A 23084-nucleotide genomic window follows, 5' to 3' on the forward strand; every position below is an offset into this window, starting at 1 on the left:
AAAAAATCAAATTTTCATTAGGATTTTCTATTCATGGATGGAGATTTAGAAATGGAGTTTTAGGGATTCAAAGGATCTAAGGATTAGGGAGGTTTGGAGAGAAATCAAAGAGGGAAAACTCCAAATGGGGGCCCACACGTGGCTGCCCATACGAATGCACACACGTGCGTGCGTGCATGTGCACAAGTGAGTCCACACATGGCTAGGTAAAGGGGAAGAACGGGAGGAATGATTAGGGTTTTGATAGGTTTAGTAGATTGTAATGGGAGGGAAAGAAGGAAGACGAGAGAAGAAGAATAATATCTTTTGAATAAGAGAAAAGGGATGGATGCACCTCAAGGAATCCAGCACCAAACAAGCCTCTACCCTTCCACAATTCAATTGGAATAGAGGGTTTCTCACAAACTCTAAAACACGAGGAAAATTTCTTCACACGAGGGGGCTTCTCTCTTTTTTCTTCTCAATAACTCCACTATGGTTGGACGTCCACCCTCCCATGCTTTTATAATTAAAATTTTGGAATAATTACAACTATGCCACCCAAGTGAAATGGCCCATTATCCAAAATAAGAAAACTAAAAACACTTATTATCAATCTCATCCATCAAATAAATCCTTAAAATAACCAAAAATATATAGGATACAAGATCAGAGTCTAAGGGGCCCAGATCTAAAAGATCTAGTGGCCCAATGGTTAGATCGACACGAAATAAAAATCATATGACCAAAATGGTCTCCTAAGAAGCCTACATATATTATCAATTGGGGTCTTCCTGATGCACATCCAATGCATGTGAGGTCTTTAAAATAGCCCGGCGGGCCCCGTCTAGCACTCGTCTCCCATCCACAAAGAAAGTGACGCTAATATGGGTGGTTGCCTCCGTCTCTAGTACACCCGAGTAGGTCCTTCGATGTCCCCATTAATTCTCCTCAGCTGAGAAGAATAAGCCACTGGTGAAATAAAGTTGTGATTACGCTCGAGGAGGTCGGAATCAATGCGCTGGAACTCTGCCTTTATAATCTAGTCGTTGTCCGACTCCGGCCTATTCTTTCACTTCACGAGGTATTTCTAATATCCTCCATCGTGGGTAGAGACTGCTTGGTGGTGCAAAACATCCTCAATCTCTTCTTTCTGACTAGGTAATGATGGAAGAGAAGGCAATGGGTGGGAAGTAAAGTCATGTAAAAGCCCTGGGTTGGGGATGGGATCAAGAACATTATCATCTGAAATATGAGAAAGGTTCACAAGAGGACTAGAAGATGAATGTGTGGGTCTGTCACAAGGCACAACGTCTTCTGCGTTAAATGTTGCACTAATGCCCATGTTAGATGGAAGATCACCACATACACATTAGGGCCCACTCTTATCAAAATTTTATATGGACTTGCACTGCGGGCATGCAATTTCCTCACGCTTCCCTGTGGAAATTATTCAGGACTAATGCGGACCATGACATAGTCATCCACATGAAACTCCTCAAACCAACGATGTAAATCTGTAGATATTTTATAATGTTGATTACTAGCATTAATGCACTTCGTGATCCTCATTATGCAAATCATGAATATGTTGTGCAAAGGCTTCTGCAGACTCAAATGGCCTATGTGAAACGGACATGGGTATGAGATCTATAGGCGTTCTACGCTTGTACCCAAATACTATCTCAAATGGACTCATTCCTGTTGACCTATTGATGGAATTGTAGTATACAAACTCAGCTATGGGCAAAACCGCATCCCATGTCCTAATATGGTCTCGCACCAAACATCGTAGTAAATTCCCTAAGCTTCGATTGATAGTCTCCTTCTAACCATCAGTCTGAGGATGGTTTGTCGAAGAAGACTACAACTTAGCTCCCATCATCTGCCATAAGAGTTCTCCAAAAATGACTCATAAACCGCACATCTCAATCTAACACAATGGTCTTCGGCATACAATGCAGATGAATTACCTCCTCAAAGAATATCTTAGCCATGTTAGTGGCATCAGACGTTTTAGAACATGAGAGAAAGTGAGCCATTTTCGAAAAACAATCCAAAACTATAAAAATAGAATCGTGCTTTTTAATCGTCTTGGGGAGCCCAAGCACGAAATCCATGCTAATATCAACCCATGGGCCATGGGGGATTGACAAATGTGTATATAAACCGGTGTTCTGTTTCCTCTGCTTTGCCAGCTGACAAGTCCTGCATTGCCCTATAATGTTAGCCATGTCTCACTTGAGATCTGGCCAATAAAAACGCTCATTTACAAGGGCAATAGTCTTGTCACACCCAAAATGACCAGCTATCCCTCCAACATAAAGCTCCTAGACAAGATGGTCACGAAGGGACGTACTGGGTATACACAATCTATCACCTTTAAACAAAAACTCACTGAGCAAGACAAACTCACTACTACTCCTAGACTGACCATCTAACAATGATATGTACCTCTCTAAAATCTAGGCAACTAGGATAATCTTCTTTTAAATGCTCAAACCCAGTGACTTCGACACTCATGGAGTGAAGTAACACAACCCTACGACTCAACAGATCGGCAGGTTTATTCTCAACCCCGGCCTTGTGCTTCAACACAAAAGTGTACTCTTGGAGAAATTGGACCCACATGGCATGCCCCAAGTTCAACTTTTTTTGTGAGTTGAGATAGCGCAAAGTCTCATGGTCAGAGAATAAGACGAACTCTTATGATAATAGATAATGTCGTCAATGGTGCAAGGACTGCAATACTGCATATAATTCCTTGTCATAGGTAGAATACCGACTCAGTTTTTCGCTAAAGAAAGTAATAGGGTACCCTTCCTAACTAAGCAATCCACCTATACCTACACCAAATGCATCACAAGCGACCTCAAAAGCCTTGAAAAATCTGGAAGTCGCATGACAGGAGCTTCAGTCATCTTGACCTTAATCTCCTTGAACGCCCTAAAGACTGCTTTAGTCCATTTGAACTCCCCTTTTTTAATGCAATCGGTAATGGGAACCATGATAGAACTAAACCCTCTAATGAACCGTCTATAAAAGGTGGCTAAGCTGTAGAAGCTACACACCTCACAAATATTACACGGCTCAGGCTAACTGACTATGGCCTTAACTTTCTCGTGATCTGCACGCATGCCCTCAGATAACATAATAAAACCTAAGAAGATGACACTACTAAATAAAAACGGACACTTCTTGAGATTGGCATATAACTTCTTGATGAGGACATCAGAGGACCTACTCGGGTGTACCAGAGATAGAGACAACCACCCATATCAGCGCAACCTTGTTTGTGAATAGGAAACGAGTTCCAGATGGGGCCCACCAAGCCGTTTTGAAGACCCCACATGCATTGGACGTGCATCAGGAAGACCCTACGTTAGGATGTTGTATATGGGCTGCTTAGGAGATCATTTTAGTCATACGATTTATATTTCTTGTCGATCCGACCTTTGGATCTTGTCGATCAGGCCATTGGGCCACCAGATCTGGGGCCCTTCGACTATAATATTGCCTTCTTAATGTTTTTTGTTATTTTTAGGAGTTATTTGATGGTTCAGATTGATAATAAATGTTTTAGTTTTTTTATTTTGGATAATGGGCCACTTCACTTAAGTGAGTGGCGTAGTTGTAATTATGCTGAATTTTAATTCCGAATTTTTAATTATAAAAGCACGGGGGGGTGGAGTTCCAACCTTAGTGGAAATTTGAGGGAAAGAAAAAAAGAAAAAAGAGAGAAGCTCTCTTGTGTGAAGGAATTTTCCTCATTGTTTTATAGGGGTTTTTTTTTTTTTTTTTGAAAAAAAAACTTTCCCTTCCAATTAAATTGTGGAAGGGTAGAAGCTTGTTTGGTGGTGGATTCCCCAAGGTATTCTTCGTCTTACATCCTTCCTCTTTCTTCTTCGAAAGGTATTCTTCTTCTCGTCTTCCTCTTTTCCCTTCCATTACAACCTTCTAAACCCTAGATCTTCAATTTCTTATTTTCTCCAATTTTTAAAAACCCTAATTCCAAAATCCCTAATTTTCCTACAGATTTTCCCCTTTCCTAACCCTAATCATAAAACCTACAAATATGTTCATTGAGTGCGGAACGTGTCTATGCTAAATTAGAAGTTCTATCCTTCCATCAGTCCTAGCTTTAATTGATTTATGTGATTTCTTAGCATACGGGCATATGATTTAGGTTAAATCATATTTTATTTCCTATTGTTTACTCTTAATTAATTGGTAGGTTAGCATCTTTTGTTAATTGAATTATTTTATGGACTCTTTCATAATCTCCACATTGCATGCTAGCATTAAATCATGTGTCCTGCATCACTTCTCTACCCTAAAGATCCCACACTTGCCTCAGATTGTAGAGGTGTTGTTCCCTAGTCATGCTATAAATAAGGATGTCATTAAAGTACATGACTAGGAACTTCCCCTTAAAGGGTCTCAACACCAAGGTCATCACCCGCATAAATGTACTTGGGGCATTGGTCAGCCCAAAAGGCATGACTAGCCACTCATACAGCTCATCCATCGTCTTAAAGACCGTTTTCCACTCATCACTTAGGCGAATACGAATCTAGTGATACCGACTCTTGAGGTCTATTCTGAAGAAAATTGTGGCATTGGCCATCATGTCCAACATATCGTTAAGAAGTGATATAGGAAACTAGTACTTAACAGTAATCTTGTTGATGGCCTAGCTATCTACACCAAGGTATTCCATATCCATTATGATATGCACGTAAAGGCCGATACGTATAAGTAACGGCCATGACCGTTACGCGATACGGGAGTGAAGCGGGGCAATTAGTTTTTTGAGACCGTATCAGCTGTTACGCTGGCCGAAAAGGCCGTTACAGGGCATAATGACCATTACTCCTGTAAAGGTCGAAAAACGGTCACTTTTTTTTCTATTTAAATTCATTTTTCTTCTGTTTTTCACTTTTCTCATTCCAAAAACTCTGCTATATCATTGTACAACAAATTTCGACCACTCTTACTATAGCTTTTAAAATTAAAACTATGGACCGAAGTGATTTGAGCAAATAGAATCTCTAAGGGCATTTTTTCCAAAAAAAATGAAAAAAGCACTATTTATGCCTTTTTTTGATTTTTAGTTCTAATGCTTGATCGTGATGTGTAAACATTAGAGACATAATCATATTAAACAATTCACTAGATAGCCCGATACAACACTCTCACCAAAGAGTCGACCGTTACACTACCATAAACATGTTTTTTTTTAAAAAAAAAAAGAATAAATATTTGAAATATTTACATTATTCTTGATTTTCTAGATATTTTTTCCAAATTTTTCGGGCAAAAGAAAATTTTCAACTGTTACGGGGGTCGTTACGCCCCCATATTGATCGTTTTGGCCGATACCCGTATCGATAATGGTGGTGACCGTTACAGCCACCGTTACCGATACAGAATACCTTGATCCACACACATACGCCATGTGGCATCCTTTTTGGGCATCAGAAGGGTGAGCGCGGCACATGGACTCATGCTCTCCGTAATGAACCCTTTCCTAAGAAGCTCATCAACTTGCTTCTTGAGTTCTGCATGCTCCGTGGGTTCATTCTGTAATGAGGAACTTTGAGAGAGTCAACCCGAGAGCAAGATCAATGGCATGCTAGATATCCCTCATAGGTATTAGCTCATCTAGGAGGTCGTCAGGAAAGACATCAATGAACTCATCCATCACCAAAATCACCTCACGAGGCAACTCTACACCTACCTGGGGGTAGCCTCTCTCTCTCTAGTCACGAGGGCATACACCTCCAAATCCTCCTTAGTCTCTCTTTCAAATTCTTTTACATTATTGATATCAAGAGACTTAGGTTTGGACTTCCTCGAAGTTACAGGATCATCCTTCCTGATGGTCTCCTTTTTTCCCGGCATGCTCTTAGGTGGAAGAGAACTCGATCCAATTTCCTTGCCCTCAAACATGAATGTACAAATGTTCGAGAGACCGAATATTGTAATGTCCAAGTCAAATAACCAAGGCCTACCCAAGGTGATGTGGTCAACTTCCATGGGAATCACATCGTACCATAATGAATCCTTATAGGACCCAAACTGGATGGCGATACAACATCGCTGTGAAATTGGAATGGAGGACTCGTCAACCACGACACTCTATAGGGCTAAGGGTGAGACTCGGTTTTCAAGCCCAATCGACTCATGGTGCTAGTAGAGACCACGTTGGCATAGCTATTACTGTCCACTATCACTTTACAATTCTTTTTTCCATACTTGGTATAAGTGTAAAATATCATGTTCCTGCGCCAATCATCATTGTTTTTTTAGCTTGGGCAAAGGCACGTCTGAATATTGCGAGACTATGGGTCTCCTGATCATCAAACTCCACGTTACTAGCACCAATATCAGGCTCATGTTCCTCTACGTCGCAATTGTCCTCATCATCCTCATCTATCATAAGAGCTTTACCTCTTTCTTTGTTTGGGCATTCCCTTGCGAGGTGACCATAACCATTACAATGGAAACACTCATGTGCTCACTTCCCTTCGAACTAGTGCTGACTAAACCCTTACCTTTAACATCTTTGTTATGGGTAGGAGCACCAATTGAGGCTTTGGTCTGGCTCCCAAGGTTAGGTTTGGCTCCCTGAGGAGCAACCCGGCCACCGGAATCACGAGACCTAAACTGCTTCATGGTCGGTTGCACTAGGTATCGTTTAAGCTCATCTACCTTAAGGTAGGCCTCCTCTAATGTACCAACATCATGAGGGATGATCTCACACCTAATCTCGGGGCATAGGCCCATCCTAAAACGAGACAGGGTCACAAGAGGGGACTCATCGACATCAAATCTCATCATGTACTCCTCGAATCTCTTGATGTAATCTGATACAGACATTGACCCTTGCCTCAAAGACTGCCACTGGTCCAAAAAGCGATCACGGTAGGAGAGTGGGACGTATTTCTTTGTAAGTTCTTTCTTCTCAACCCATGATGTTATCGGTTCATCTCCACGCCGCTCTGCCTTCTGTTCTATATTGGTCCAGAACAACTAGGCTTGACCTGTCCAGTGTTCGAATTATCTCCGATATTATCGAAATATCTCTGATATTAACTTTATCTCCAACTTAGCAATACTGATAACAATGGTAGTATCGGAAATTCCAAGTATTAGCAATGTATCGCCAAGTATCGCCAACGTATCAATATCGCTAATGTAATCGCCAATATTTTTAACTATGTAAATTATAGGCGTTGCTTGTATTGCCAATGCATAAATATCGCCAATGTATTACCAATATTTTCGACTATGTAAATTCTAGGTAATGCTTGTATCATGAGTGTATTGATGATATTTCAACCAATGTTCGAAATATCGGTATCGTTACGTATCACACCCTTGGAATATAGATATGTATTGGTTATCGCATGGGATATATCGGTTGTATCACGTAATGTATTGTTGTTGCTGGAAACATGGGGAAACATTCGGAAATTGGTCAAAAGTTTCAATGAAACTTCAATGATTGTTAAAAATGACATCAATACACTTATAAATTAAAACATTACAAAAAAATAAGTGCACATAATGTTTTTTTATGTCTGACTGAATTGATGCAAGTGTATTCAAAGTCTATTCATATAGTTTGTAAATGCAAGAATACATACGGAAACACAAGGAACACATTCAAAAGCAAAATAAGAATCACTAGATCATGTTACATACATGTTTGATTTCATGTTTGGACAAAGATTGCAACCGATTTGGGAGAAATTGGGAATTTATTTTTTTTCCAATTTTCTACAACTCGGCCCATCTCTCCAAATCTCCAAATCAAAGCTCCCAATACATGATTTTTCATGCTTTGCATGAAAAATCATGGATTTGTAACAATTTGACACCGATTTAACATGATTTATAGAAAAAGGGGGATCAAAAATTGAAAATGTTCGCCGGATCATACATGTGGGATATATCCCACTACTTGTGTGTTTCGTATCGCACAGGTGAGAAACAAGATATATCGTGGGATATATTGGCCGATATCATCAATACTTAAAACACTGGAGCTACCTTTGAGCTGCTCATTGCTTCCCCTACTAGCCTAATAGCTGATTCAATGCATGTTCCAGCAGCTAATGTATCTATTGACTTATTGATAAGTTCATCTATAAATCCACCAACTGGCTCTTTGTGTGTATCTTCCTGGATTTTGGCACTTTCTCTAGGCATGTCATTTGTTGGATCTTCAAACCCTTCCTCTAATAAATCTTTGATTTGTTCATTGGCATTCTCATATTCTTCATAAAACTCAGTTCGAGTTTTAAATCATAAGTGTAGTCATGATCCTCCAATCATTCATCTCTTTTACTATGAGGATGAACGAAAGGAGAACCTACTGAACCATTAACATCTTATTCCAAGATGCTTCCACCTTCTCGTGCACAAGGAGGCACACTTTGATGTTGTGTTGACCCTGTGAAATTATCTAATCGACTAAATATCTTATAGAGCAGTCCCTCCATATGATCATTGAGTCCTCATTATTATCTCCATGACATTTCTCTCATTGCTTGCCATTGATTTTATATGAGCCCACAGATGAACGTGCTCTAATATCAATTTGATGCAAGAGAAAAACAGATTCCCACCCCCCACCCCCCCTTTATTCTAAACATCCAATTATCCTAAATTAAGAAAAAGAATCCAAAAACACCACGCATACATGCACCTAGATCACTACCTTCCTTTTATTCTTTTATGTCCCTCACTAACTTATCTCATTAATATCTCCCAAGATATTTGTAAGTTGGTATAGAAAAGAGAAAAGTAGAAGAAAAGATTAAAAGAAGAGGCAAAGGAGAGAAGAAACTCGAGAAAAGGGAATTGAGAGCTAGGGCTCACGTTCCCACTTTTCTCTTATATTATTTTATAAATGGATGAAATTACAAGAGTGCCATTAAGTAAACAAAAGCAAAAATACCCCTTACACACACACACAAACACACACAGAAAAGTCCCCAACACATCCCAAGACCAAGTGAGTGGGATGTAAGTCCATAGCCACTACTGTTAACTCTCCCCCTTAAGCTTTAGAGCATATATGTCTTGCATGTCCAACTTAGAGACTAGTTTATCGAATTGAGATTTTCTAAGTGCCTTCGTGAAGAAATTTGCAACTTGATTGTGAGAAGAAATATAAGGAGTGTGAATCTGTCCTTGAGATATCTTATCCCGAATGAAATGACAATCAACCTCTATATGCTTCATTCTCTCATGAAACACTAGATTATTGGCAATATATATCGCAGCTTGATTGTCGCAGTGTAGAGACATTAGAACTTGAACTCTGAATCCCGACATTAATCGTATAAGTTCACAAGTTGTATGTGCCATTGCCCTGTATTCAGCTTCAGTACTTGATTTGGCAACGACATTTTGTTTCATACTTTTCCAACTAATCACATTACCACCTAGGAAGGTGTTGTAATTGTAATTGACCTTCTATCACATCTCTACCCTACATAATTTGCATCTAAATAACCAGTTACTTGGAGATGACCACGAGCTCTGTATAAAATACCCCTTCCAGGTGAACATTTCAAATACTTGAGGATTCTCATAACTACTGCAAGATGTGATGTCCTCCGATTTTGCATGAACTGGGTCACCACATTGATGGAGAATGCGATAGCAAGATTAGTGATGGTCAAATAAATGAGCCTGCCAACGAGTCTCATCTACAAACAAGGGTCTTCTAACACTTCTCCTTCTTTAGGTTGAAGTTTGAGGTAAGGGTCCATTGGTGTATCAACCGATCTAGCACCCAACATACATGTCTCTTCCAACAAGTTACAAACATATTCTCTTTAACATAGATTTATGCCAACTCTCAATCTTACTACAATGCCTAGAAAATATCCAAGAAGACCAAAATCTTTGATGTGAAACTTAGTTTGAAGATGTGACTTTAACTTCTCAATGCCCTCCAAGTCATCACCAGTGACTATCATATCATCCACATACATAGCAAGTATTATGTAGCCAGAGCTAGAATGTCTTGAGAAAACTAAGTAATCTCCCTCACTTCTTTTTTTATGCAAACGATACAACCACAGTATTGAACTTCTCACACTAGGCCTGTGGTGATTCTTTCAGCCCATATAAGATTTGTTTAACCTGCATACTTTAGATGACTCCCCCTGAGCAACATACCCAGGGGGTTGCTCCATGTAGACTTCCTCGTGTAAATCTCCATACAGGAATGTGTTCTTCACATCTAACTGAAAAAGTAGCCAATCATGATTTGTTGCCAATGATAGAAAAAACCGAAATGAATTAAGTTTAGCCACTGGTGAAGATGAATCAAGATAATTTACTCATAAATCTGTGTATACCCCTTAGCGACCAATCTGGCTTTGTAACGATCAATTGATCCATCAGGAAGGAACTTGACTATGTACACCCATCTACACTTTATTGGAGTCTTACCTAATGGAAGATCAATCAGCGTCCAGGTATCATTGGAATACATAGCTTCCATCTCTTCATCTTTTCTCAAGTTTCTTCTCCTTTTTCTATTTTTTTCATCTTTTCTTCAACTTTTCTCTTTTCTATACCAACTTACACGGTATCAGAGCCATCTTAGAAGTGATTTGAGCTCCGTAATTCCTCCCAATCTAACCCAAGTTGCTGGATCTTTTTTTCTTGAGGGCATTCCAACACATCGGGGGCTATCAGACAACAAGAGGAGCACATTTCGTAGTCCGTTTGTGCAAAGAACATGTTATTTTTTGCATTATTCCTCAAGTAAAAGGAAACACTCATGAAAAGGAGGAAACATGCCTTGTCGAATTATGAAGGTTTGTTGATTTCTCATAAGGTGAGGTAAAAATCGTTTGTTTATGATTGTTGAGTTATGTGGAAGAAGTTCTGCTGATAAAATACTCCTGTTAAGTCATACACGATGTGGGTTTGGTATTGATGCCGATTAGGGTGATAATGGGCCAAAATTCTCCGTGTTATTTTATTGTGGAAGTATAGTTTTGTGTGGATCTCCTCTCATGTCAGTGTTTTTCTTTTGGCTTTGAAGCAAGTTGATTGTGGAATATCTATGAAGCCCAAAAGTACAGTCATCAGTTCCTCATCTCTTGGGGAAATGTCTGGACCATCTTTCAATGCATCGATAACTTCTGTAGAGTTGAATGGAAAGAATTACCTTCTAGGGGCCAAACCTATCTCTGATACTATGTAAGTTAGTATAGAAAAGAGAAAAGTAGAAGAAAAGGTGAAAACAAGAGGGAAAAAAAAAAGGAGAGAAGAAACTTCAAAAAAGGGAATTGAGAGCTAAGGCTCACGTTCCCACTTTTCTCTTATACTATTTTATAAATGGATGAAATTACAAGAATGCCCTTAAGTAAACAAAAGCAAAAATACTAAAAATACCCCTTATACAAAAAACTATGTTCCCAACACATCTTAACACTAAGGAAGTGGGCCATAGGCCCATAGCCACTACCATTAACAATATTAATATACCTTATTAAAAATCCCCCATTTATATCCTATTAAAAATCTCATAAGAATCAAATCTCTTGAAATAGAAAAGCAGCAATGACTTAATATCCCTTTAAAGACCCCTTTAAATTTTTACTAGAAAAAGATCTCAAAGAATTAAGCAAGACCCACATAAAGGATTGAGAGCTAAGGCTCGCGTTCCCACTTTTCTCTTATACTATTTTATAAATGGATGAAATTACAAGAGTGCCCTTAAGTAAACAAAAGCAAAAATACAAAAAATACCCCTTATACAAAAACTATGTTCCCAACACATCTTAACATTAAGGAAGTGGGCCATAGGCCCATAGCCACTACCATTAATATACCTTATTAAAAATCCCCCATTTATATCCTATTAAAAATCTCATAAGAATCAAATCTCTTGAAATAGAAAACAAGTAATGACTTAATATCCCTCTAAAGACCCCTTCAAATTTTTACTATAAAAATATCTCAAAGAATTAAGCAAGACCCGCATAAAGGATATCCATCTCTTAAAATTCTCTAAGCATAACTTATCATGTGGGGCCCACCGGATAGACCTTAGGACCTGCAAATTGGGCTTTTGGGACCCACACCTTCATTGCACACTTCTTTAGATCATTCATCCTTGCATTACTCGGTTCACATTCTCCTATCAGTTGTTGCCCATCATGATTGTGCTCTTCTCTAACTAAATGTGAAGAACCCCTTCCTTCACAATGTCATTCAAGAAGAAATCTTTATGGCTCTTCTTCCTAAATTTCTCTAGAAGGGGGAGAAATGAAAATTTTGCAAGCTAAGAAAGGCTCTTTATGACTTGAGGCAATCCCTAGGGGCCTAGTTTGAAATTTTGGGTAATACAAATTCCCATATTAGGTTTACATGAAGCTCTTCATATCACCCAGTGTATATAAAAGGGGCAAATGGCAACAGAACCACCCTGGTCATTTGTGTAGATGATATCCTCACTGACAAAGGGTCCTTACTCATGCCTCAGTGGTAGAATCACAAGATTTTCAACACAAGGTCATGTGTTCAAGTACTCATTGTGGTGAAAAACCATGGTGGTGCGAGTGTGTGGGTGTGAGTGCACACAGTGTTCGAAATATCGGTATCACATTACGTATCACACCCTTGGGAAACGGATACGTATTGGTTGTCGCATGGGATATATCAATTGTGTCGTGTAATGTATCGTTGTTGTTGGAAACATGGGGAAACATTGGAAATTGATCGACTTTTTCAATGAAATTTCAGTGATTGTTAAAAAAGACATTAATACACACTTACCAATCAAAACATTAAAATTAAAAATAAAATAAATAAATAAAGTGCACATAATAGCTTTTCTTTGTATGGGGTCCTAATCTATGCATTGTCTAACTAAATTGATGCAAGTATATTCATATAATTTATAAATGTAAGAAGACATATGGAAACACAAGCAATACATTCAAAAGCAAAAGAAGAATCACTAAATCAGGTTACATACATGTTTGATTTTATGTTTGGATACAAAGATTGCAACCAATTTGCAAGAAATTAGGAAATTTCTATTTTTATTTTCAATTTTCCGCAACTCAGTCCTTCTCCAAATCTCAAAATCAAAGCTCCCAATCCAAGATTTTTCATGCAAAACATCAAAAAACATGAATTTGTAACAATTCGATACTGATTTAACATGATTTACTGAAGAAAAAAAGGATCGAAAATAAAAAATGCTCATCGGATCAAACATGTGGGATATATCCCACTACTTGTGCATTTCGTATCGTAAAGGTGGGATACAAGAAATATCGTGGGATATATTGGCCAATATCGTCAATATTTAAAACACTGATTTCAACAATATCGCCAACGTATTGATATCATCAAATTTTTGTTTATTAGAAAAAATATATATATTTCAATTTTTTTTCATTGGCACATGGTTGTATGTAGTGTTCAATTTGTCCTTAATAATATCTCGATATTATGAATATCGCAACTTGTGCGATATTGAGACTACAATCTTTCGTTTCCTTTCCAATTGTTGATGATTTCTTGGTGAAATATCATGTGTTGACTGTTGTTGATATTTTGCAATATCGATGAATATTTAAATGGAAGGTTGGATGGTTAAATATGCCGGATGGGATGGTTGGACTGATTTCTTTCAACAACACATGCTTTTAAGGCTCCATTAAATGGAAACTTATTATGTATGCATTCTTTTTGCAATTTTTAAATTTCTAATTATGCAAATATGTACATTTTAACATCTTCTCAGGTTTTGCTGAAAATTCCACTGTTTTTCCCATGTTTCCCCGCATTTCCGGTTATCAGCAATATTATCAGCGATATCGATATTGTTTCTGTATCCCTGGCTAGCGAAACTTGTAGCGATACCGATACTTCGAACACTGGACTCGTCAACTTCATCTTAGCGAACATCACTCAACGATGATCTGACATATCATGCCACTCGAAGAAGTGGTCCATGTCAGCTAGCCAGTCAAGGAAATGCTTCTGATTCAAGCAACCATCAAAACTGGAAGCATCGACTTTGACGTTCTTCATAACCATTTCCTCAAAGTTGTCATGAGCTCGCAACTCTCTACGGGGCACGTGAACATGCGGTCCTACATGACCTACTCACTAACCAAAGTTCCTATTACGACCCCTAATGAGTTATACTAGGACTAGACCCTGCTCCACTGGGTCCTCATCGCTTGGTTCTCATGCCTGAGATTGGTGGTCTTCCCTGGTGGTAGGAGTACCGTGAGAGGTAACCTCTAGCCGCGTGATAAGCTAGTTACTGGCAGTCAATTGCGCGCCTCAATGGTCGTCAAATGGTGGTTAATGTTTTCTAGAGCCTCGGCAATATGATCAAGGTTCATGGTGGGTAATAGACCAAAAACATGACCTGTTCGCATTTATATACCTAAATGCCCCTAATGATAGACAACCTATTGTATGTGTACTATATGATGAATGCAATGCGAAAATCAGATTTGATGACGTCCAATGTGACACTATATGATGCACATGTACTTTATGTATGATGATCCTACGTACTTTAAACCTTATGGACAACCCTATAATGATTCTAATAAGGCTAAAACTGAAAATTCAGCAACTAGGTGTTTTAAAGTCAATAAATTTGAAAATTCTAGCAATATAAGACTTTGAAAATATCCAAGCAAAAAATTCAACAAGCCAAATCAGAAAATTCAACAAGCTATACGTGACATATATGCTCTACAATGGGTGTAGGAATTTTTCCGAACACCTACCCTACGCTAGACCTAAGCTCTAATACCAAATTTAATGTAGAATAATGGAAACTTCACAGGATGCAAGAAGAGATATCAATTTACACATTAATTTCAGCAATCAACTTATAAAATCAAACATAGCCACATAATAGATTCGGAAATTCAGATTTATAACATAAATATCCTAAGTTATCAAATACACGGTGCATGAAAATATAAAATAATTCAAGAGTGGCCCAATTGGAAGTAGGAACTTCCAATCTAACATGGGTAGTGCAACAACCACGTTGATAGACAATGATGCAAGGAAAATTCTGATTTGGGGAAAGTTTCACCAAAAATTCATATTTTAGAGTTTTGTATTCAAGGATGAAGATTTAGGAATGGGGTTTTTAGCAAGGTGTTCCGTAACGGTAACGGTGGCTGTAATGGCCACCACTATTACCTTTACGATACGGGGCATAACGGCTGTGATAGCCCTGTAACAGCCGTTATGGTCTCTCTCTTTTTTTTATATTTATTGAAAAAATCCCCGAAAAACTTGTATCTGCCCCGTAATGTTGATTAAAAAGTATGAAAAACATATATGTCCCATAATGGACTATTACAGGGCTATTATAGCCTTTATAGGGGATGTAATGTGCTGTTAACGCCAATTACGAGTCATTTTTTTCCATAACGGCTGTTACGGCCAATACGACCCCGTAATGTGTAACGGTTGCCACCGTTACCTTTACATAACGACCTTTACAACCCCGTAACGGCCTTTACAGCACACCATGGTTTTTAGGTATTCAAAGGATCTAGGGATTAGGGAGGTTTAGAGGGAAAACCCCAAACAGGGGCCACACGTGATTGCCCGTACGGACGCATGTGCGTGTGTGCATGTGCACGAGCGAGTCCACACATGGCTAGGTAAAGGGGAAGAAAGTGAGGAAGGATTGATTAGGGTTTTGATAGGTTTAGAAGATTGTAATGGGAGTGAAAAGAGGAAGACGAGAACAATAACACCTTTTGAAGAAGAGAGGAAAGATGTATGATGCAAGACAATTAACCACTTGCTCTAAAAGCTCGAACTGTTAGAGCATGGCGAATCAATCCCTTTATCTCATAGCTCAAGCCCCACATCTCATGGGTTAGGACCTCAACTAAACCCCCCTTGTGGACCCCAAATCACATGGGTGTTGCCTCACATGAGCCACCTGCGTCACATGGGTAGGGTCCGCCGCACATGGGCCGCCCACCCCGAGTGTGCCCCTGCATCACACAGGCAACCCCACTCAAGCCCATTGTGAGAATGCCCCGGCATTAATCACCCCTGATGAAGAGTCTCGAACACGAGACCTCCCGCTCTAATACCAATTTGATGCAGGACAATTAACCACTTGCTCTAAAAGCTCAAACTATTAAAGCATGGCGAATCAATCCCTTTATCTCATAGCCCAGGCCCCACATCTCATGGGTTAGGACCTCGGCCGAACCCCCCTCGTGGGCCCTAAATCACATGGGTACCACCTCACACAGGCCGCCCACCCCGAGTGTGCCCCCGCATCCCACAAGCAACCCCACTCAAGCCCGGTGTGAAAATGCCCCTGCATGAATGCACCTTGGGGAATATACCACCAAACAAGCTTCTACCCTTCCACAATTTAATTGGAATGGAGGATTTCTCACAAACCTTAATCATAAGAAGGAAAATTCCTTCAAAACAGAGGGTCTCTCTTTTTTCTTCTTCTCAATAACTCCATTAGGATTTGTGAGAAATCCTAATGGACCCCACGTAGGATTTCTCACAAACCCTAAAACACAAGAAGGAAAATTCCTTCAAACAAGAGGGTCTCTCTTTTTTCTTCTCAATAACTCCATTAGGACTTATGAGAAATCCTAATGGACACCCCCCCCCCCCCCCCCCCCTTTCGTGCTTTTATAATTAAAAATAAAAAATAATTACAACTATGTCACTCACTTAAGTGAATGGCTCATCATCTAAAATAAGAAAACTAAAACACTTATTATCAATCACATCCATCAAATAAATCCTAAAAATAATAAATAAATAAAAAAGGACAAATGAAGCAAGATCATGGTCTAAGGGGCCCAGATCTAGAAGATTTGGTGGCCCGATGGCCTCATCGACAAGAACCAGCGATTGGATCGACACGAAATAAAAATCATATGACTAAAATGGTCACCCAAGTAGCCCACATGCATCATCCCAAAGTGGGGTCTTCCTTATGCATGTCCAATGCATGTAAGGTTTTCAAAATAGCCCGACGGGCCCTATCTGGAACTCATCTCCCATCCACAAATAAAGTTGTGCTGATGTGGGTGGTCGGCTCCGTCTCTGGTACATCACCCGAGTAAGTCCTCTGATGTCCCCATCACGAGAGATACCAGATGTCACAACTATGAGGGTTATGGAAGTATTGCCTCTAAATGAGCTGGCAAAGTAAGATCAAAAGGCAAGGGTATGGCAGCAACATGGGATGATACTGAGGAGTCCAATTCAAATTGTGAAGACTCCCAAAATGATGAAGACCTCAACTATTTTAAAATTTTGATGGCTTCCACCACTACTTCCCTCCCTAAAGACTTAGGAGGAGATTCTGACCATAACACCTCGGAAGAAGAAGAGTCTCTCTCTAATGAAGAAGATGAAGATGGAGAAGATGAGGACTTGTAAGAGGCCTATGACTAGCAATATGCTAAATGCATGAAGATTTTTAATCAACTGGGTCTAGAGTTGGGCATCAAGTCAAGTCAGACCAAGTTAAGGCTGACCAGACTCAATCCGGTTTTGAAATAGGCCTAACCTGAACTCAACTCGACTTGGTACCGAGTCCAGCATGCCTAAATCGATCCGAATCTGGGTCTGGCCCGAACTAATTCGGACCGAGTCTGACCCGATAAAAAGTACCGAGTCAATTCAAGTTAGCACCGATTCGGAACGAGAGATGAGGGAGGGAGGGAGTGAAGAGGAGAGAGAGGAGGACAATGGTGAATCCGGTGATGATGGTAGGTGGCTGTTGAGCAGCTGTCGAGCTTAGAAGAGGGTGGGAGGGAGTGGAGAGGAGAGGTAGAAAGGAGGAGAGTGGTGATGGTGGTGGGAGGTTGCTAGGCTTGGAAGAGGAGGATGAGGGAGGAAGAGAGTTTGGGATTGGGTCGAGGTGGGGTCGAGTGCGGCGTATTGGGTTAGAGATACTTAAAAATTAGGGTTTTTTTATTATATACATACTTGAATCTGAGTCGAGTCAGTTTTGGATCGAGTCGAGTCTGACTGGATCGAGTTTCAGGTCGAGTCGGGTTGAGTTACTAGGTAACTCGAACTCGACTCGGTTTGAGTTCGGATTGGGCGAAGCCTACTCGGTTCGGACCGACTCACCCATTTGGTTCGGGTCGAGTCGGGTCCGAACAAGTCGGACGAGTTGAGTTAGGCCAGTCGAGTCGGTTCGTGCCCAGCTCTAGCTGGGTCAAGTTAAGGCAGAAAATAATCAATTGGCTGACCATTAAACAATAAAATTTGAAAATCTCTCCCTCGCACAAGAAAAAGAAAATCTTAAGTCTAATCTTGATGAGACTCTAGGGAAATGTTCAGGCCTTAAATTAGAACTTGATACAGTTAAATCTGAAAATCAAGACCTAAAATTTCAAGTTAGCTAACTTGAATCCCTTCTTGCTAATGCCAAGGCTGGGGTTGCCTAAGAAAACCAAATAGGTAAATCTTTAAGTATGGATAAGTTTTCGAGGGATAAGAGATGTTTTGAACTTGATAGTTACACCTGTGTATCAGCATCTACCCCTCCAGTAATCCAAATGGACTCGTCTGCTTCTAGAAGTAGATCAATAACATCTCTTGTGTGCCATGCTTTTGGAGATGTGGGGCACTTAAACTTTGAATGCTTGATCTCAAAAAGGCCCAAATTCACCTCAGTCCGAAACTGAATATGTAAATACATCATGACTGAGAAATCGGCACACCAATGGAGAAGCCCCTCTAGAGGATCGCCATAAAAGAAGTTTCCAACCCTCCTAAAATGACCAATTGTATGAGGGAGTCGTTAAAACAAGTTGCCCTACTAAATGAGAAAACTTAGAAAATGTTTAGTTTGGGGGACAACGACCAAGGTAGAAATTACATAGGAAAATCCCCTACCAAACATAGATCTCCAATTAGGTATTTACCTAAGGGAGATGCATTTAGAAAAATCATTTCCCCTCCCAAAAACAATTCGGGTCTTAGGAAATTCACGCCCAAGTGGGTTTTTAAGAGAGATAGGTAACCTTAGAATGTCTATGTGAGCTTAATAGGTAAATCTGAGGATTTTAGCCTCATTTTCATTTTGGCAGTTTAGCTTTAAAGTTGCTTCATTTTCATATCATATGTTTTTAGCTAAATTATCATTGGTCATGTTACTTGATAGGTATATCTTTAAATGGTCATATATGCATGCCCCATGTTATTTGATGTTTATATGCACCCTGTATTCCTTTGCTAGTATGTGTTTATAGGTAAAATTATGACTTATATAGCTTTCCATATCTCTGATTTTATTGATATATCTATGAAATTAACTCTTTGTCAAATACTAACAAAAACAAAGAGAAAGATCAAATCCAACCAAAACAAGTTGAATTATGTTTTGCACGTTCTGTTTGTTGTTGCAAGGAATTGATGAAGATAAGGAGAGCAATTGAGGGGGAGCATTGCAAGTGTATTCATGTCAAGACTATGTGATGAAAGACTATGATGAGGACATCACGTACACCCTTGCGTACGTATTAGAGGAAGAGGCGGGCCACACCGATTTCCCTGTGGCTAAACAAGTATCCGTGATCGTGCTGAAGACCCTATGTGCATGTGCGAGCATCGAGAAGACCCCACACTGGGAAAATGCACATGAGCTGTTTTATGGAGTGATCCAAACCTTTGGATTAGAGGGATGCGACGATCGGGCCATTAGATCGTATGGATCACATGATCGGGCCATTGATCGTTAATCGTCAAGATCAGTTTTAGACTTTATCATTTTTTAGGATTTAGTTTTTGATTATTTTATATTTGGACACATTATGAGTATTTTGGTTGATTTTATTTAGACTAGGACTATTTTCGTTAAGATTCACAAGACGAGGATTATTGTAATTTTTGAAACTTCTTGAATTTATAAAAAGAGGGGCGTGTGACCTCCCATTGAATTTTGTGATTAAAAAAAAAAAAAAAAGAGAAAAGCTCTTGCTTTCTTCTTCCATCTTCATGCGATTTAAAGATACTTCCATGCGATTTGGAAGGGAGATTGCAGCGACACTAATCTTCATCAACGGATTTGCAGGGGGTCTCTATCTATCCCCACACCATCTTCTCTTTTCTCCCTCATTCAGGTGTTTTCTTCCGGTTCTTCATTCTCCCATCCTAGATCTTCGTCTTCTCCCAAACCCAACTTTCCCATGACCATCCATAATTCAAATCTTAACCGACCTAAACTCATCCATCCCATGCCACACGTGTGACTGCACGGCTACACGTGTGAATCCCACCTTACCCCTTTTTTGGTTTCCCATCATCATTATATCAAAACCCATTTCTTCCATCCTTAAAACCCTAACCCTAAACCTAAAATTTCTAATTTTCCTACTTTCGTAAATTACCCAAACCCTAATTTTTACCCTAAGTTGTATTAGGTTTTCTATTTTGAAATACACTATACCCTATGCTAATTGGATGTCCCTATATCCATTAGATCATAGTTTCTATTTATTTAATAATCTTATATTACGATATTGGTACCTTAGGCTAGGATTATGCATGATGTTCTTTTGAGTTTCATGATATTTGTGATGATTATAGCGATGTTTGTTTTTTTTTTTTTTTTTGTTAAATATCTTAATTCGGCTACTCGATCTCACATGTTATTTGGTTCATGCATCGGTCATGCATCCTTATGTATTCAAGTTGTAAATCCCTATATTTGACATATAATATTTTCGAATTGTTTTGGCTTGTCATTGGTATGGACCATGACAATGTCTATGTTGGGTTTTGTCACATAATTGACATAGGGAGAGATTGTAAATGCACTTCTTTGTCAATCACGTGTGTCAGTGCGTCAGTAAGTCAGTTGATCCCTTAAAAGCTGAAGACCAAAGACACATGAAGACTTGGAGCATCAAAGAGTGAAGAAACAAGTAAATTAAGGTGCCTTGGCAACCCTAACGTTAGACTCCTTTACGTCCAAAACAACCTTAGCCTCTAGACGATCCATTCTAAAATAAATAACCCTTCGCTTGATCATCACATTGCCTTAGGATCTTAATTTGAGCATAATTCAATAGGCATTAGAGGTGTTAAACTATTGTAAACTCATGGCCCAAAACAGCAGTTTTCGAGTGGATCTCGATCCTATCGACAATCCGTCGATGGGACTTAATATGATTGAAGATCTCCTCAATAGAATCAAAGAAACAGTCCAACAACTAAACTACATATTTCTATATTTTCTTAATTGGATCCTCTCGAAGGCCCGCTCGATCCTATCGATAGTGTCATTGAACTATCCGTTTTATAGCATTAGAGACATTTTCTCTATAAAATGGCATTCGATCCTTTGGTCAAATGGATGGTTTTGAGTGAATTAGAAGCTTTGGCATGTCCCAATACTTCCTAACACTTCTAGCCTTTCACCCAAAGAGATTCATGCCTTCTTCATTGTGATTAATCACTCTAATGAGCATTCTAAGCTCCATTTGATTAAAAAAAACATGGCATCTTGCATTCTCTAGAGGATAGATTCCAATCCAATAGGTAAATCATTTGTCTTTTAACCTCGAGAATGCCTATCTAGGTGAATCCCCAATTGGAATCATCCCATAGTTGTAGAAGATTCAAACTCTCTCCTATTACCTTGGTAGCCTCATTGGAGCATCAAGTGCAACGTAGCTGATCGTTTGCCAAAGGAGATTGACATTAAAGTTCAGGGGAACAATTGAGAAGCCGACTCAAGATTGAAGAAGCCTCAAGCAAGGCGCTACAACGAGATTCAATCTGACAAGGTTGTCAATTTTAAGAGTCCACATAATCTTTCCTTGTGTTGGATTGAGTATAGAGTTACTGACCCAAACTCACGTAGGTCCTTGTCTAGGATCATATTGCCTCCAAGCACGGGTGTGTGTATGTTTGTTAAGTCCTTGTGTAGGCCTCCGACAAGAGTATACGTTTGTAAGACCTTGTGTAGGCCTCCGCCGGGAGTGTACGCTTGTAAAGGTTAGGGTGAACCTATTGAATACTCATGAGATGGTGAAATCTAGTACACTCGAGGAGAATGCGTCCGCCAAGAGTGGAGTAAGCAATTAGCCGAACCACTATACATCGTTGTGTTTGCAATTACTTACGTGGATGCATGTCTATTCTTTCTTATGATTAAATGTGTTTAATTCATATTGATGCGTGATTGGAATGCATGCTAGACACTTAAATTGTAGCACACAATGTGTATTTCACATCTCTTCTCATAGACTAGTAGCTCAATTAATCGAATCATTTTATTTGTAGTCAATGTGCTTGGACCCACTTGGCCCGGAAGGCTAAGTGTTAATTGTTCTTACCCCCCCCCCCCCCCCCCCCCCAAAGGACTTGGTTGTAATTATAAGCTCCACTAAGCTTCCGCGTGCCATAGTTGACAATCCACACAATTTCAATTGAATTATCCGATCAAAACAATTTTTTTAATGATAGACCATGAAATATATTTTGGCTTAATAGATAGTTCGAATCGATCGATTGAACTATCCAAGTGAACAAATACAACTAGGAGCACTAAAACTTATAGTGTTCTTAGAGCACTGGAGCATTTCTCTTCTTAGTCTTCAAATAATTATTTATATCACAACAGATAAGTAGAGTTACATAACTTCCATTGTGTAAGAAAACACAGAACTTAGATGATATACTTCTATGACATTCTAGGCACAAAAGGCACTGTTTATTGACCAAGAAAAACATTATTCTTAAGGACGAAAAGGCAAACAACCACAATTTCATAAGAGATGGTTACCTGTATTTCTCCAAGCAAATGTCGCTCGATAGCATTGAAAGAATCAACAATCTCTAATTCAGACATTCTCGATATAAATTGTCGTATTTCAGTTCTCATCCGCGCCTGACGCCACAATCTGTGTTGTTCTTGTTCAGTGACAGCACGCCTCCTTTGGAACCATGGCATAAAGTTGTGTCCTTTCAAAAAACGCCTGAATGATAAATCAAAAGGTATTAAGCAACCATTGACCCATGAACCACCGTGTAGAATTGTATCAACATAAAATCAATGT

At 39.3% G+C, this 23084-nt stretch overlaps 1 protein-coding gene across 4 annotated transcripts in view; it reads right to left on the bottom strand.

Annotated features, from left to right (window-relative positions):
- LOC131228243 (uncharacterized) overlaps window positions 1-23084 on the bottom strand; it is a 50578-nt gene that overhangs the window by 24683 nt on the left and 2811 nt on the right. For all 4 annotated transcript variants that reach the window (XR_009162765.1, XM_058224136.1, XM_058224135.1 and 1 more), the window contains exon 2: window positions 22811-23003. Coding sequence is in view for 3 of the 4 variants with exons in the window: in XM_058224136.1 (XP_058080119.1) it covers window positions 22811-23003 (193 nt within the window). In the remaining variant the exon portion in view is untranslated. The remainder of the gene's footprint in view (window positions 1-22810; window positions 23004-23084) is intronic.

The sequence above is a fragment of the Magnolia sinica genome, chromosome 15, assembly GCF_029962835.1.
Source record: "Magnolia sinica isolate HGM2019 chromosome 15, MsV1, whole genome shotgun sequence".
NCBI classification, from domain to species: domain Eukaryota; kingdom Viridiplantae; phylum Streptophyta; class Magnoliopsida; order Magnoliales; family Magnoliaceae; genus Magnolia; species Magnolia sinica.